Genomic DNA, 16,248 nt, shown 5'->3' on the forward strand with positions numbered 1-16,248 from the left:
ATTATTTTATTATATTCCTAGTATATTTTATCGCGGTTTACTGCTCGTGCAAAATATGTTTTTATATTTCTCTTTCTCTAAATAAGTCTCACATAAAAAACAAATACATACTTCTCTACATAATTTGTCAAATTTTTTTTACAAATAAAAATATAGATGTTAAACTTTTATTCAGAAAAATATATATATATGTTGAAGTATTTTTTTTCACCCCAAATTACGTGAAAAAAAATCAAAACGATATTTATTATGAAACAGAGAGTAATAATTTTAAAATATAATATAATATAATTATCTCGATTTTATATTATATTATAAACAATATACGGAATAAATACAATACAATACTTTGTATATACAGAAAATAAAAAACATGCTCCCAAACTCACAAACTTTTAAGAATCTACTACTCTGGTTTGTGAAACTATTCTCCTACGTCGCTTGCCACTCAGAGATGCATTTTACAGCCAAAGAATAATGCCAATACCATAAATAAAAAAATAATAGTGTTATAGTACTCAGATTTATACACAAGCCCTGTACTCAGCAAGGGCTTTCTTAAATTACAAGGGAAAGGAATGAACCTACAGTAGGACACTAACTTCGAACATCAGATAACTAAACCATATTCATCTGAGCTCCAAACATCTGAAAATTTGAGCTACAGAACAGCGAAAATGTAGGAATATGCAAAAAATTACGTGGGAGTTCCGCAGTCAAATTAGCAACACAGTGGCAAGAATAATAGCAATGTTTGACAGGAAAATGCCTGCAACTACTTTAGCTTGCCCACTTGGTTGCTGAGGCGGTGGTGCTGTAGCGCCAGTATCACTGTCTGGTTTTGCGGCAACAGAAGGAAATGGGGGTTCCGTCACATCAGACACATCCAGGACCGGGCTGGGAGCTACAGCTGGTGGCTGAGTTTCACTGACTGTTAAGAGACTTCCGGGACCTACGGGAGTCATGTAACTTGGTGTATCCTTTCCTAAAGATAAGCAAGGGTTCCCTGTAGAGTAGACCACCATATCAGATATGAGGTGAGAGCAGAAAAAAAAAAAGGGAACAGAATAATACATGATATATTGATCAGACAAACCATGTCTGTTGGAGTACTTCCCCTTTTTAACATAGAAATTTTAGTTTAAGTTAAATTCATACTAAAATAATCAGGGTATGTACTACTTTGACAGATATATCATTTGCAGTAATATTCCTATTCAAGATAGGTAATTTAGTAAATCAAGAAGAGCCGCGAGAAGATTACGATCAGAAAATTTGCATGGACTATTGATAGGAATGAATATATGGTTTCAGAGTGCGTAAAGTTGTGAGTATACCAAATAACACCTCGTGAGGAGAATGCACAAAGATAGTTCAGCAAAAATAAAGAGTTTTTGCCTAAAGTGAGGTAATTCTGTTCAAGAGTGTTGGCGAAAGGAGCAATTCCTCCATCAGTGTATTACATACAAGTGGAATGTGGTTTTACCCTCCAGTAAGGAGTATCCATATTAAATCATTGTGTAATTTACTTTTGTGCTTGTTATTGTATTTCATCATCCTTCTAGATGTGCTCCTGGACATAGTTATCACAGCTTCTAGAAGTAACATTTAAGGAAAATCGAAGATTACAAAACTAGCCAAAAAGTTACAATGATAACGAAACAAGTAAAGGAGATGATCAGCAGGGTATATATATATATATACGTAATAACTCAGCAGAAAACGAAAAAACTTACTTCTGTATTTGTTGGCTGTCCCAGGGAAATCAGTAATGACACCATCAATCCCCGCACCAGCAACAAATGAATTCAACTCCACATATGCATCAGAAAAGAAGTCCCATGCTTGAGAATAAAACTCATTTCGAAAAAGTTGTACATAGACAGGTAGCTTAAATGCTTGCAGCTTTGAAACAACATCTGTAGCACCAGTGAGGAATCCAATATTTTTAGTAAACACGGAATTTTTGTTGATAACCAGAGAATTGGCGAATTTTGTGATATCCAAAATTGTCGAATTCAAGGCGTCACGGATATCCTCCTCAACCTCATAAACAAACTCATAGTTGTTTTTATCTTCCTTGAGTTTAATAAGAACAGCACTATTTGAAGATTGAATCATTACTTTTTTGTTTGTCTGATTATTGTAACCAGCTTTGCTCAATGCATCGACAACAGCGTCTACCACGCCCAGTCCTTGTTTTTCTGCTAGGTAGGATGCATTCTGCAATTCCAACAAGCTCATTATTATTATAATGGTCAAGCGACTGGACCATGAAGTACATGCTACACATCATGACTACACGTTACTATTGCAAAGTTCAAGTATATGTGCAATCGTGATGACAAAAGGAAGCATAGAAATTATCAAGTCAACTCATGATAATCATACGATGACCAAGTCAACAAGCTTCTACTTAATGTAAGTTGTTAAATTATTAATATTATGGGAAACCTGCAGAGATTATAAAGTTTGCTCGATAATTTATTAAAATAGATCAAGAAACTATATATACTCACCTCAATGCGGATCAAAACACCAGATATAGATGTTGCATTATTTGCCAAGGCCAAGAAGTCGGATAATGCCACAAAACTTCCAGCATTCTTGTTTCTAGGATTCCGATACAAAAATGCGCCTAGATCGGGATTTGATATCACCGCTGCCATGATATATTTGGTAACATATCTAAACATTAGCATGCTATAAATCCTATTCATTTACAAAAAAAAATTGCAAAATATTGTGTCACAAACATAAAGGAAGATGATGCTCTCGAATACAGGTTGACTGATACTTATAAAAGAACCAACTAATTGAGAATATATCTATATATATTGCATTCCTTAATGATCATAGATCACCATCATAAGTATGAGAACTGGGAACAACTGTTTAACTTACGTTTCAGAGTTTGTATGTCACTCCAGTTGACATTGAAGGAGAATATTCCCTCAGTATTAAGCTCAGGGACGTTAACTACTAAGTTGCTGAAGGATTGAGCAGCAGTGGTTCGATCTATAAGGTTTATAGAGCCTAAACAAAATGGTACCCCATCCTTAGACATTTGGACAGGACAGTCAAGAACGTCAGCGCCATCTGAAATAGCCTGTTTATACGCTAAATCAGTACAACCAGGGTATTCTCCACTTGCTCCTTCGTGTGAAATGACCAAAGGGATTGCTGCAAGGAGAAATGAACAAATATTATCATGCTAGTGGGACTACATTTGAACAAGAAGTAAGCCATGTTACAATAGATGTTTAACAGTGATTCTTCATTGTTTTGAAAGAATTTTGAAAAAATTGAAAAGAAACAAAAATGTACACAGAAAACTTAAATATTCACAACATACCTGGTCCAGAATTGTTTTTGTCCATATGAGAGAAACAATCTGCAGTGTCATAAATTATTAAGAGAATATTATTTTCCATATTAACAAATGGAACATACATACGTTGGAAATATCTAGAAACTAGTATATAAGTAATCTTCTCATAATAAAGAAAGGCAAAGTACTCCTAGGACATACTTTTCTCTTAGGCCATCTTACATGGACTGATACTTAGATTGCATAAAGTAGTATTAAATTACTTCTAGGACGATGTTGAAAACTGGACACTGGCAGATTTTCAAGAAAACGAACAAGTTCCCTATAATCAGTAGTTATTAGTTACATACATGTTACTAGAAAAGATGGGTGTTTGGATATGGTATCTATTTCAACTTATAAGTGGCTTATACCAGATCCAAACTACCCTGATAAAACATGGAAAATAAATTGATTATACAAGTTACCTATGGCCTCTGATGGGATTATTGGATCTGAATTACCCGGGTAAACATGAATATAAATTTATAATAGTTACCTATGGCCTCTGACGGGGTTATTGGAAAATCAGAAAGCACGCCATCCACAGAAAAGTTGCCGTTGTCAATGAAATTTAAATACTCTGCTACAGGATCATAGTTGTAATCATAAGCAAACGGTATATCATTTGCAAAATCAGATGCAAATATTTCAAGTCCCTCTTTATGAGCATCCAAGACGACTGAGGTATGAGGCAACAAATATAGATCTTTATCTGTAGGCCATATGTAAGTTTTTGGAACTATGATTCCAGAAGCAAATGTTTTAATAAATGTAAGATTCTTCAGCAGAGAGCCGTAGGTTTGATTAGTAGAAGGCTCAATATCACTCTGTCCGAGAAATCGAAAAATAAGTTTGGTTGGGCTCGGTTTGAATCGTGTGACGATACTTCTCAAAAAGTTAACCTCCGGTGATGAAATATAATTCACGATAACACTTCTAGATGCAGATATCACGAAGCTTCTCATGCTTAAATTATGTTGGCTGAAAAATGCGTCATGCTGCAAAGCAATTACAAACACATAAGCTAATATATCATAATATACTTTCCTCAGATTTACATATTGTGGAGAATCAATCCACAAAAAATGATGTTCAGCTTGATAATTACCTGAACATTTAACCACAAACTAGGGGGTTTCAATTGTCTAGCCACTTCTTCGACAGTAACTATTTGGAAGAGGCTACTATCAAACAGATTGGACCGAGAGAAAACTCCTTGCGTCACTGTCCAGATTTAAAGAAGTTGGTAAGTCCGGCAAAATAATCATTTTTCTCAGCTCTTCTATAAATATACTTTTTACTCTCTATAACTTTCAATTACAGGTTTACGCATACCAAGATGTCATTTTAGCTCCTTTATTATATCAACTACTTTCTCTTTTCCTTGAAAACCAGGTAAAGGAAAAGTTTAACAAGCTCTTAAGGGACTAATCATTTGCTTAGTTAAGGTTTTAGAAGATTTCATAAAGACTGTACAACACGGACCGAGGATTTCAAGTACAAAATCTCCGACTAATTCTAAACTTCCTAATTTATAAAACCTTAGACATGAGTACTCTTTTTTCCATACGCAAGTTAAACCAATAATAAGATAGATTATAGCAGTAGACTTACAGGATACATTCACGAGCGCATCTAGGGTGAAATCCAATGAAAACCATCCCGTTCTACTAACACCATTCACAAGGTAGGTGTTACTGCTTTCGTTGAAAAGCGCCCCAATGTCTGAACCATTGTTAAGAGTAAGTTCCGGGAAACAGATCCCGGCTCCATCACTAGTTAACTGTACGTCACACCACAATACCATATCAGGTAAGCCAGTAATTAATGCCAAGGTGTATGCGTTCATACTGGAATCCGGGAATATGCCAGAAAAGCCACCACGGGCAACGGCTAACGGCGGATCTCCTATAAAATGAATACAATAAGTGGGTTTTAATTATTTAGTCTGCTTTGAGTACCAAAAAGAGTAGAGTATTGTAGAATGAAATAAAAGAAAAAATCTAGAACAAACTGTACAATTGCTGATCTTTGATCATTTGAAACTGTTCCCTTTCTAAACAAATTAAAGCTAAAACATTCTAGCTCTTTCTGTCCCAAGCAGAGACCAAGCGAGACGGGGTAAGTCACAATCGATACAAAGACACTTCAAAACTTGTAAGGGCGCAAAGATCATCGTCCGAAATTCAGATTTCAAGATTATCTGCCTAAACTACTTACACCAGCAAATCTAGCCGCAGTCGAAAAATTCAACACAATCAGACAAACAAACCACTTCATAACCTTTCTCAACTAAAACAACTATGATATCACTTCCTAATCTGTTTAACCTTAACAACATTTTTCAATCACCCTGTGATCACATGCTAAACTCCCTCCTTCAACTTAAGCTCATCGTAATCATACTTTTCGACACCAAAATGTCCACCCAAAAAGTACACAAAAACCCCTCACACACACAAAATCACATCAACTCCCAAATTTCTTCACTACCCAAAATACACTAAAACTATAAGAACTAGCCCATAATATCACCAAATTTCACATGATCACATAAAGAACAAAAACCCATCTTGCATTACCATGAAAAGCTACTAAAACCCACAGTTAAATACAGGAAAACAAGAATTACCACTTAATGTCTTCCATGGAGATCTCTGAGCAGCTGAGATCACAAGTAAGCAGAGCAGCAAGAAGCTTAGAGATGCTGGCTTTAAGTTGAGCATTGTGTTGAAGACTTGACTGTTGTTCTTGATTTGTCTTGGGAAGTATGAGATTTATTTCAGTCTTTCAGACAGAGAGTAAAGAAGCCAGCACAGAAACACAGGTGATAGTCCCCACATCTTTCTATATATACACACTGTATGTATGTATACGTGCTGTGCCTTAACTTTTGAATAAAAATATAATTTTAATCAGGATTTAGTGGTAAAATTTTATTTTTACATGTTAAATTATATTTTCTCCGTCGTTTGAGTATATTTTAATACTCTTGTAAAATATAAATTCTATAATTTATTTCTAAAATTTTTATTCAGAATCATTTTAACATCTAACTTTTTATTTAGAAAAAGAAATTTGAAAATAAGCTACAAAATTATATTTTATAAGCTCATTAAAATATTTATTGATCAGTTAAAAAATAAACGTATAAAATTAAATGTTACAGAGGGAATAACATTTCCCATACACAATTAATTCCCTTTATTTGTTATTATAAATTATTTATTGATTATTTCATCTCATTTAAGATGACATAAAAAAATAATTATCCTTAAATTGTTTGGTTTTTATATTATTGTAAGAGAATAATTCTCCTTAAAATGAAAAAATATTTCTCCGATATTAATAATAAACTATCAGAATTAAAATAAATATATAAAGTCAATTATACATTACCTAAGATAAATTTTATGAAATAACTACAAATTAAAATTGTCTTTATATAAGTATGACAAGTAGATTCAAGTAAGTTTTAAAAAGAAGTCTAAAAAATAAAACGGTTTTTCTATGGTGTGCACATGGGCACATGCTAAGCGCGGCTTGGATATTTTGATTGGCTCCTATCTCATGATAATGGTGGATCCCCTGCAAATACATCAACCACACCAATCAAAATCTCCCGAATATAAAAATTTCCGCACCTAGCGCCAAACCGAAAATAAAAATATATATATTCTGCAAACAACTATTAGGACAGAGAGAGGAAGGTGAGATAGTACAAAACTATGAAGAAGATAGTAATATAATACAGCTGTGTGTGTATATCCGCGCATAGAAAAAGGAGGGAGACACACTACTATAATAGCATTAAAAAAACAATGAAACAGCTGTGATTTTATATTGTAGGCTGTAGTTGTTAATGATTTGGTCCATAAAAATAACACGGAGTCGGAGACATGTTCAGAAATACAATTATTAGATTGATTAAACCCCAAATTGAGTTTATTAATGACCTTTTATTAAAATAATAAGCTGGACGCTTGAATGCAATAATTCCCACATGTTACGAAAAATACAAATATGACTTTGTGTTTTTAATGTATTTTTACGTCGCTTGTATTAAAATAAGTACCGACAAAGATCGATTCTGTGATGGTCAAATCAAAATGCGTAAGATGTTTGATACTATTTGTTTGGTATTAAAATCATAAATAAAATAAAAATAGAAAATTAATACAGTATTTACATATTAGACGTTGGTTGGTTTTCTGAGCGACGCCATGAAATTTCAGGTGTTTGATTTGCTGTAATTAATACATGAATCTAATAAGACACGGATCAAGATTATATGAGTTTGATATGATATGGTGTGTTTAATTGATTGTTGAAATAATATGTTTATATGTTTAAATATTAATTTGAGCAATAAATTTTGAATAATTTACATTTAACTATAAATACAATGATGAAATGAATAGTAATAAATTTGATTACTCATATTTCAATTTCATTTCTACCTCTTTATCTCGATATCAAAAGCTCATATATTATATATGGACCCTCATCCCGGAACATGTATGATAGAAACTTCTTATATAATATTTCTGAATGTTTGATAAATATTTAGTGATCAGGATTGTCAAATTTTTTTAACATATGCAGCATTTTTTAACGAACCATTCAACAACGTTTTTAACTAGACTAAAATGAGTATTATACCCGTTTAGCAATTAAGATGAACATGTACGCGTCCACTGATAAGAAAGTCGATATACATGTTGAACATGTTATAATCTTGACCTCGTAAATTGTATGTCACAAAAGAGATTCTTAAGGAACGGGAGTCACGAGACCAATCAGATATTTGAAATATAAGTTATAAATTATTTTATTTTTAATAAATTCGAAGAATATAGTATTTGTTTCAAATAATCAATTTAGTTTCAACAGAAGCTCAACTGCCTAGGTCATCGGTTATTCTCCTCCATTAATTGCGCAAGCTCGAATGTTTGCATGTACGTGTTAGTTTTAGGCAACGGACAGCGCGTAACGCAATCAAACAGAAAAATGCACCATAATTTGGGTTTGGAAATAGAAAGATTAAAGATAGGGTTGTTTGAGATGTGACGTTTAAATCGGTATCCTGTTTTGTGATCTTTATTCCATTCCGGATTAATATAATAAAAACAAATTTGTCAACCTCAGGATAGCTGGGTAATACTTGCAATTTGCTTGGTTAACCAAATATTCAACTCCATCCTGTGTGCTTCCAACTTTTTTGTTATTACGCGTAATTTGACTTAATTTATAGTGACATGTTCGCCGCTGATTTTAAATGAATCGGTTTGTTTAGATTTTCTGTTCATGGTTTGATCTTAGATTTTGAATATTGAAAAATTGAGAAACTAAATTTTTTTTGAATCATCTATATCCGGGTTCTATAATTGACCGATTTACTTGCCTCTATTATAGCACTTAATTGATTTTTTAACCTAAAATATGACGTGTGACCACGATATTAATGCTAGGTATTTTTAAAAAATCTTTTCAAATTTTTTCCCCAAATCCAAGTGCATATATTATTGTTTCCTCTCACAATAATAATAATGGAATTTTTGTATACATATCAATCACCCAATTAAAAATAATTATATGTTTGTCACGTTATTTGAAGGAAAAAATTGAGAACAAAATGATTTTATTAGTTATAATTTAGAATTTTTAAATTTTTGTATCAATAATAATCTCATCAATCAAATCTGGACAAATAGAAATTCATAAATAGAAATTCCAAAATTAAGACTTGGTTTAGTATTTGTCATCCAGAAAATAACAACAGTTTTGGTGAAATATTGTTTAGTAAATTTAAAATTGAAAATTGTTTTTAAGAAAAGAAGGAATTTCTCTTTTAGAAAAAGACGTTATTCAAAACTTTTATAGAAGTTCTTACAAATTTCACTACTACTTTTTATATATTATGACTCAATATAAGTACGTAAAAAACTACTAACCAATGAACAACAACACTTTTTTTAAAATAACAAAGCAATTTCAAAAACCACTTCTAAATAGACCCTATAATATACTTTTCCTTATCTTCAAAAAATAAAAATAAGTTCAGATTCAAAAGGTGATTTTTTAAAATAATAACAGAACTTAGTCCCATCTAAAGGGGATATAAATTAAATGTAGAATTCAACTAAAATCAGTAAAATTATTCTATGATTCCGAAAAATATAACTTCTTGAAACTTTTTTATGCATGAGGAAATACGTTAAGCGGATTTTGGTTAACAAGAATATTATGATTTTTTATTAAAAAAAAGAATATTATGATTTTGGAGGTTTAAGGTTTATGAAAAAAGAGGGATGTCTTGACTTGTCTCGTGTATCAAACTCATATCCCAAGATACCTGCGTCCACAGTTTTATTATTATGGGGCTTATCCGAGAGACTTCAGGGATATGCGATATTAAATGCTGAGTTAATTGATTTTGATATTATCTTTCCGAATTAAAAAGGATATCATTCGGAGATATTTTCTATGATAGTGATTCTTTTCTCGTTTCAGAGGGAGGATTATTACCTGTGACCAAATAATTAATTAATAATTTTAATTAATAAAATAATTTAGGAAATAAATAGAAAAATAGGCTATGCCACTATGGAGAAGGACAGCTAATATAGAGTAATTCTTTTGTAGGGGATAATTAATGTAATTTAACTATAGGAATATTTGTATTTTGCAGGTAGAATATTTGTTTGGAAAACGGCGTTTTGCCACGTCAAAACGTGGTGGCTTGTATATGATTGTCAGCCGTGTAACAGAACGTGTATACAACTTGGTTACCGATCAAAGTCAGCAACTCCCTTGTTATCTTTCTATGTATGGAGGAATGGTTGAATGAGCAATCATGTAGGTTTTTTATATGCAGTCTGCGATTTTATTTATAACTTTTTTAAGCTAAAAATTATATTTTGATAAAGTAAATGAGTTTAAAAATGATAAATTATGAGCACGATCGGATAGCCCGGTGGTTAAGGGTTTATCCTCTGTCGTCCCAGGTCATGGGTTCGACTCTGGCTCACCCCGAGAATATCTTCGAACAGATACTCACTTTGTAAGGCTATAAGCCATATTAGTCAAAAAAAAAAAAATGATAAATTATATTATTATTATTATCATCATCACAAGGATGGATTAAATTTTACTCCCTTCGACGCCCTGAGTAGTATATATTGGAGGATGACGACTGGAACGCGACACACATTTTAATGTTCCCGTAAAGTATAGTTCTGATTTTTTTAAAAAAAATTTTGTTTCCAGAATAAAAATTTAATACCCAAATTTTTATTAAGAAAAAAATTAAAAATAAGTTACGAAACTATACTTTAGAAGAATATTAAAGTCCATGTCGAGCGGTTAAAAAAACACATAGAATTAAATGATGGGACAGAAAGAGTATAAATCAATCAAACATATTAATTTATAAAAATTATGTTTAATCAACCAATATTTTAAATGGAATAATATTTTCTTAAAAAATATACTCTAATGTAAAACGATATTTTACGGGTTCAATTTGTAACGCCGTTGAATATGCTCCGACAATTAGAATAACGTTTTTTAATTTATTTAAAATTTTATCAAAATTAAAAAAATGATTATTCAATATCTTAAAGTACAATGCAATTAGGATTTGAAGAGCTGACTCACATTGTTTGTGGATTATCATTTCTTCAAGTTAGTCGAGGGGCTTTCACTGGTCTATCTTCGGTGGAAAACCCTGACCCCTTTCTTCCTTTCATTTTCATCAAATTTTTTTTAATAAAATCCATTTTTTTGGATGTTTGTGTTTCTCTTCTTCTGGAGTGATTGTTTGGTCTTTTTTTGAAGTCTTGCGTTATGCTTTTGTTTAATTATGTTTACATTCATTCAATATTAAATCTATAGAGATAGGCTCTATTTGTGTTTTTCGGGATTCAGAAAGCATGCGTCAAATATGAGCCGATGACAATTATGATAAGAGCTCATCCGCCCTGCTCTTGAAGATGCTCTAGGGTATTGCAAAATTTCTTTTAGAATAATCAATGTTACATCTTTTTCCAAGTCTTCATGTACATAATCATTTATATGAATTTAATTGATTTATATTAATTAATCTTTAATTATTTAAGAATTTTCGCAAATCTTGCGGGATCTTTATCCCCGTTCAAAAGAGATCGAAAATTAAATTAAACTAATTATATACTTATATATAATAAGCGTAAGGGAGATAATTTGGTCGCATGGTCCTCTGGTCCAAAAACTTATCATCCGTTGGATCTTATATTGAACAAATAAGCACCGTTAGATTGGAACAAAATTAAATTCTGTTCTAGAAGGCAACTGATATCTACTTGCATGTTTATAATTCCTTTTCTGAATCCAAAACAAATTCTGTCTTTCACATGTATATGATTTTTTTTAATCCTAAATAAATATTTCCTACCAGTTTTATTCGTAGAATCATATAAATCTCACCGTCACAATTTTTTTTATAATATATTTTAAAATTAATAAGCCGGATTTATGTGAGGAACATATACAAAAACTTTTTCTTAATCCAAAATAGATTCTACTTTCTTATTGCATATTTATGATTCCTTTTCTTAATTCAAAACAAATTATGTTTATCAATTTTAATTTAGAACCATATAAATTTTTTGATAAATATTTAAATCACATTATAATAATTTTAATATAAAATACATTTATTAATATAATCTAATAGGAGTTGGCATAACGTATTCCACTCAAAATATATTAAAATTTAATAGATAAAATTTAATACTTTGGCATGATACATACGAGAAAAGGAATTGCTTGATTAAAATAATTTATTTGAAACCATTAATGGCTGTGATGATGTATTTACCAAGGTTCTAACTTACAAACAAATCATAATTTCGAATTTTATTTTATTGAAAATTTTAATTTATTATTTATAAATTAAATTTTTTCACACCATTTAAAATATATTTAAAAAGTTTATAAATAATTAAAAAGCTCCCGTGCCTTGCACGAGCTATAAGCTAGTACTAATACTACATCGACGTCTAATACTAGGTCGGCACGGGTACAAATTTATGAATGAAACTGAATTATTTATATTTTTTATTCTGAAATTTGGAACAGTGATTGCATAATGTGATATCTGAACCGATAGTCGATCCTCGTGTGATATTTGATCGAAAAAAATATGATTTATTATTTATTTCATTTAATATGATAAGGGGGCATTTAATTTAGTATATTATTTTTGAAGAAAAATTTATACCTTTATTCATGTAATAAATTGTATAAATGATGTCAAACTAATATGTACTTGAATTTATATATTAACAAAATTATTTTTGCTTCAAAAAATAATCATTCAATGCGTAGCACGGATAATATGCTAGTAATAATAATAAATTTGATAGTTTTTTATAATAACAATAATATTGAATTTGATTATACTTATAAAATTATCCAATTTTTCACGGTAAATTTCTACCCATTCTTAGTTTTTTATTAATCTAAAATCGATTATCTGTGGCTTAAACTTAAACCTAAAATAAACGGGCTCTTAGTCAAGCTTGTTTGGTTTTAAGTTTTAACCAGACTGATTCATCAGATTGGAAACACAGACGGTGTTGGAATTTTCAACAGTTAAGCCCTATCCCAGCTTTAGCCCATATTTCAGCCCATATTCCTTATGGCAGCATTTTTCATGGAGAGATTGAACACTTTTCTGGATGGGTGAAGTTAGTGATGCAGAATGAGTTTAAAAACAAGTGAAACCTCGGACGAGTGAGTGAAACCTCAGACGAGTCAGGCCTAAAGAAAAGAAATCATGTGCTGTAAAAACTTGAGAATAAAAACTTAACAATTATAATTTCTTAATTGTTTTTCTTTATATTTTTTCATAGCTTGTACATTGTACATAATCAACTGAAATATAGTATTACTAAAAAAGGGTAGAAAGGATATCTAACTTCGAAAGATGCATATGAAACAGAAGTTTTCATATATGGCACAAACAAGCATGAGCCAAAAACTGAAGAACAGGTTAACAATAAGCTAAACATCTATTTCAGCAGGAGTTGTGTGTTGAATCTGTACTCTTGAAGATGCTGTAGGGTATTGCAGAATTTCTTTAAACATCATTAATGCTACATCCTTTTCCAAGTCTTCATGGCTGTGGATGGACATTTTTTTCAGCAACGGAGAGCAGGCAAGTAAAAACTTGACGAGCTTCATCTCAGCTCTGAAACCTTCGAAGTAGCTGAATGTGACAATTTCGAGATGATCCATAGTACATTCTTCAAAATCTTTCATCTGATATTTCTTGAAATCCCCTTTAGCGACATACTTAGCCTAATAAACAGAAAATATTTGAGAATTGACAAACAGTAGCCCAGTTGCAAGAGTACAGAATAGTTGAGAAGCATGACTCACCGAGATATTTAGTTGGCACAAGTTGGGAGCACTCCGAATCAAACATATCAAACAAGAAACCTCAGACAATTTATTAAGATATATATCAGATATATTTAGAGTTTTTAGGCATAGCAGTGGTTTGGAAAGAGTTTTCAGGCGACGTCCTGCAGCCAAATACTTTGAAACATGTTGCAAACAAAGAGCACAACCAATTAGACGTTCATAATTTGTGTAAAGAGAACAGATAATGTAAAAATATCCGAGTATTACCTGCATAAATTCCATGGCTACAGAGAATTTCTCAATGTTTGATAAGCTACCAAGAACGTGGTCCACATTGGACCTTTTTGTCTGGGTCTGCGATGAAAGAAAATTCTGTAAGGTTTTCTAACCCAGCAAAATAATTTTCTGAAGTTATCTTATAACTTGATTGATATAAGCATTTGAGTTTAGGAGCAGAGAAGTTGGTAGGCAGTATTCCATAGCATAGTATCAAGGTCAACTTCTCAAGGACAGGGCACTCGAAGATCCTTTGTCTAGAATTAGCATGATCCATCATCTCAACATGAATCAGCTCGAGATCCGTCAGATAAGTAAATACTCTAAATGTAGGTGCATAAGGAAACCAAACATGTATAAGCTTCAAACGAGTCAGGTTTAAAGAAGAGGAATGATGTGCTCAAAATTCTCCCACCTCTTTGTGCTCTAGAACAAGTTGCTTGGTACCCTTCCTTAATAATAAGGGAATCCATTGATCCATATAATCATGAAATATTCGAGAATCACGAAATCCTTCATCAAAATTGCAGGAGAATTTAACAATTGGACCATTGTGGAGTAGGAGAATTTTATTTATCACACTAACGAGTTTAAATGCCTTCAGTTCTGGATCATCATATTCAAATAATTTATCCATGATTCTATCAACGAATGTATCTTCAAAGATTAGATTTGGAATCATAGTCCAGCAATACCTCCATTTTCTTGACAAAATACTGGTTCTCACTGCATCCTCAAGTGGCAGAAAACCTACAATAGTTTCTCGTAGGTGCCCAGGCAGCTCACTGATTATATCTGTGGAAGGCGGCTCACTCAAAATATGTTCCTTATTATAACGTACCTTTTTCCCCTTAGATCTTGCCATTCTCTTCTGCAAAAAGAAAATGCTGACTTGTCAGTTAATTAGATTTAGTCATTTACCAACTTTACTAAAACAACTAAATTCATATACTAGGTTCTCCCCATTTATTACAAACTCTTGAATCTTAATTTCTCAGAATACGATACGAAATTGCTCCACTATGGTATATTTAATATAACAGAAAGTTAACCTCTACTCCAGAAGCCCTACTTTCCCAATTACTCGTACTTGAACTTCGAATTGCATCAACACCAAAATTTAAAATAAAAATAAAAATCGGAGCTTGGGTATGATGGACTTTACGAAATCACTTGAAATTGCAAAAGAAAGCTTTTAACAACATTTGAGATGTGGGTATAAGAGCTTCTCCAAAGGCTCTCTAAATGAGCTCTTAACTTCAAATTTAAAGAGCAAGCCAAGAATTAGAGCTCCAATGGGCTCCTTGAAGCTCTTTAAAAAAATTCTAAGAACTCATCATCTCTCCTCTTTTTTAAACAGCATGCAGGAGCTCTTAACATTTTTTTCATAAATATAATATTACTTTCCCTCCAATTTTACCACCAACATTTCTCTCTTTTTACTTTTTTCTCTCATTTATATGAATAAAATATGAATAAGGAGCAAGTATAAAGAGAAGCATTGGAGATGAAATTTTTTTCGATGTCTTAACTCACTAGGAGCCAAATATTATATTATATTTTAAAAAGTGATTTAAGAGCCCATTGGAGATGCTCTAAAGATTCTTGATCCAAATTTGCATTTTCATGGGTTTTTAGTATAATTTAAAACATCTCGAAGCTTACAACTATAGCAGATAATCAAGATTATATATAATGTTAATTGAAATGTAAGAGGAAGGAACATGTTTACTAACCTCTTTGTAGTTGTGATTTGTGAATTGTGATGAGTGTTGAGAGCGAGAAAGTCGGCAGATGAGCCCTAATTGACACTTCCCTGAGTCGGGGCACAATGGTGAGAGCGAGCGAACAATGTGTGAGCCTACGTGTCGCTCATATACTAACCAAACATTTTACAACCTCCTTCCGAATTAGGGTCGTTTTCCTGAAACAATGTCCCACAATATCTACCCAACTCATTTTTAAGTCATGACTACGGGTAGAGATGGCAGTTTTACCCGACCTGATGATATCCGATCTGTTCCGATCCGATTGGATCTATCCGAACCCAAATTTTTTGGATCTGGATCTTATTTTGAGACTCGAAAAAGTTTGGATCTGGATCTGAATCTCAGGTATTCCGAACCGACCAAGACCCAACCCGAAACCCGAAACCCGATTTAAACCCGATCCGAACCCGAAACCCGATA

General features: G+C 32.1%; 3 protein-coding genes across 3 annotated transcripts in view; all 3 read right to left on the reverse strand.

Moving 5' to 3' along the window:
* LOC108217784 (F-box/FBD/LRR-repeat protein At1g13570) overlaps positions 1-16,248 on the reverse strand; it is a 77,360-nt gene that overhangs the window by 10,737 nt on the left and 50,375 nt on the right. The window lies entirely within an intron of this gene.
* On the reverse strand, positions 460-6,207 carry LOC108218908 (glycerophosphodiester phosphodiesterase GDPDL3). Its single transcript, XM_017392068.2, has 9 exons — positions 6,006-6,207; positions 4,988-5,281; positions 4,482-4,597; positions 3,870-4,371; positions 3,356-3,394; positions 2,905-3,183; positions 2,520-2,662; positions 1,737-2,223; positions 460-1,006 (listed from the first exon to the last, which is right to left on the reverse strand). The coding sequence occupies exons 1-9, from the start codon at positions 6,097-6,099 to the stop codon at positions 717-719; spliced, it is 2,244 nt and encodes a 747-aa protein (XP_017247557.1). The 5' UTR covers positions 6,100-6,207; the 3' UTR covers positions 460-716.
* Positions 13,284-16,055, reverse strand: LOC108217912 (F-box/FBD/LRR-repeat protein At1g13570). Its single transcript, XM_064091445.1, has 5 exons — positions 15,796-16,055; positions 14,463-14,930; positions 14,051-14,167; positions 13,799-13,957; positions 13,284-13,717 (listed from the first exon to the last, which is right to left on the reverse strand). Exons 2-5 carry the CDS (start codon positions 14,922-14,924, stop codon positions 13,421-13,423), a joined length of 1,035 nt encoding a protein of 344 aa, XP_063947515.1. The 5' UTR covers positions 14,925-14,930; positions 15,796-16,055; the 3' UTR covers positions 13,284-13,420.

Source organism: Daucus carota, chromosome 4 (assembly GCF_001625215.2).
Source record: "Daucus carota subsp. sativus chromosome 4, DH1 v3.0, whole genome shotgun sequence".
Taxonomy (NCBI): Eukaryota; Viridiplantae; Streptophyta; class Magnoliopsida; order Apiales; family Apiaceae; genus Daucus; species Daucus carota.

Coding starts and splice junctions, on each gene's coding strand:
- LOC108217912 (XM_064091445.1), bottom strand. CDS start 14,924: ATGGCAAGATCTAAGGGGAAAAAGGTACGTTATAATAAGGAACATATT. Junction 13,958..14,050: donor TAGCCATGGAATTTATGCAG/GTAATACTCGGA, acceptor CATGTTTCAAAG/TATTTGGCTGCAGGACGTCG. Junction 13,718..13,798: donor TGTGCCAACTAAATATCTCG/GTGAGTCATGCT, acceptor TCTGTTTATTAG/GCTAAGTATGTCGCTAAAGG.
- LOC108218908 (XM_017392068.2), bottom strand. CDS start 6,099: ATGCTCAACTTAAAGCCAGCATCTCTAAGCTTCTTGCTGCTCTGCTTA. Junction 4,598..4,987: donor TGCGCTCGTGAATGTATCCT/GTAAGTCTACTG, acceptor AAATCTGGACAG/TGACGCAAGGAGTTTTCTCT. Junction 4,372..4,481: donor GTTTGTGGTTAAATGTTCAG/GTAATTATCAAG, acceptor ATTGCTTTGCAG/CATGACGCATTTTTCAGCCA.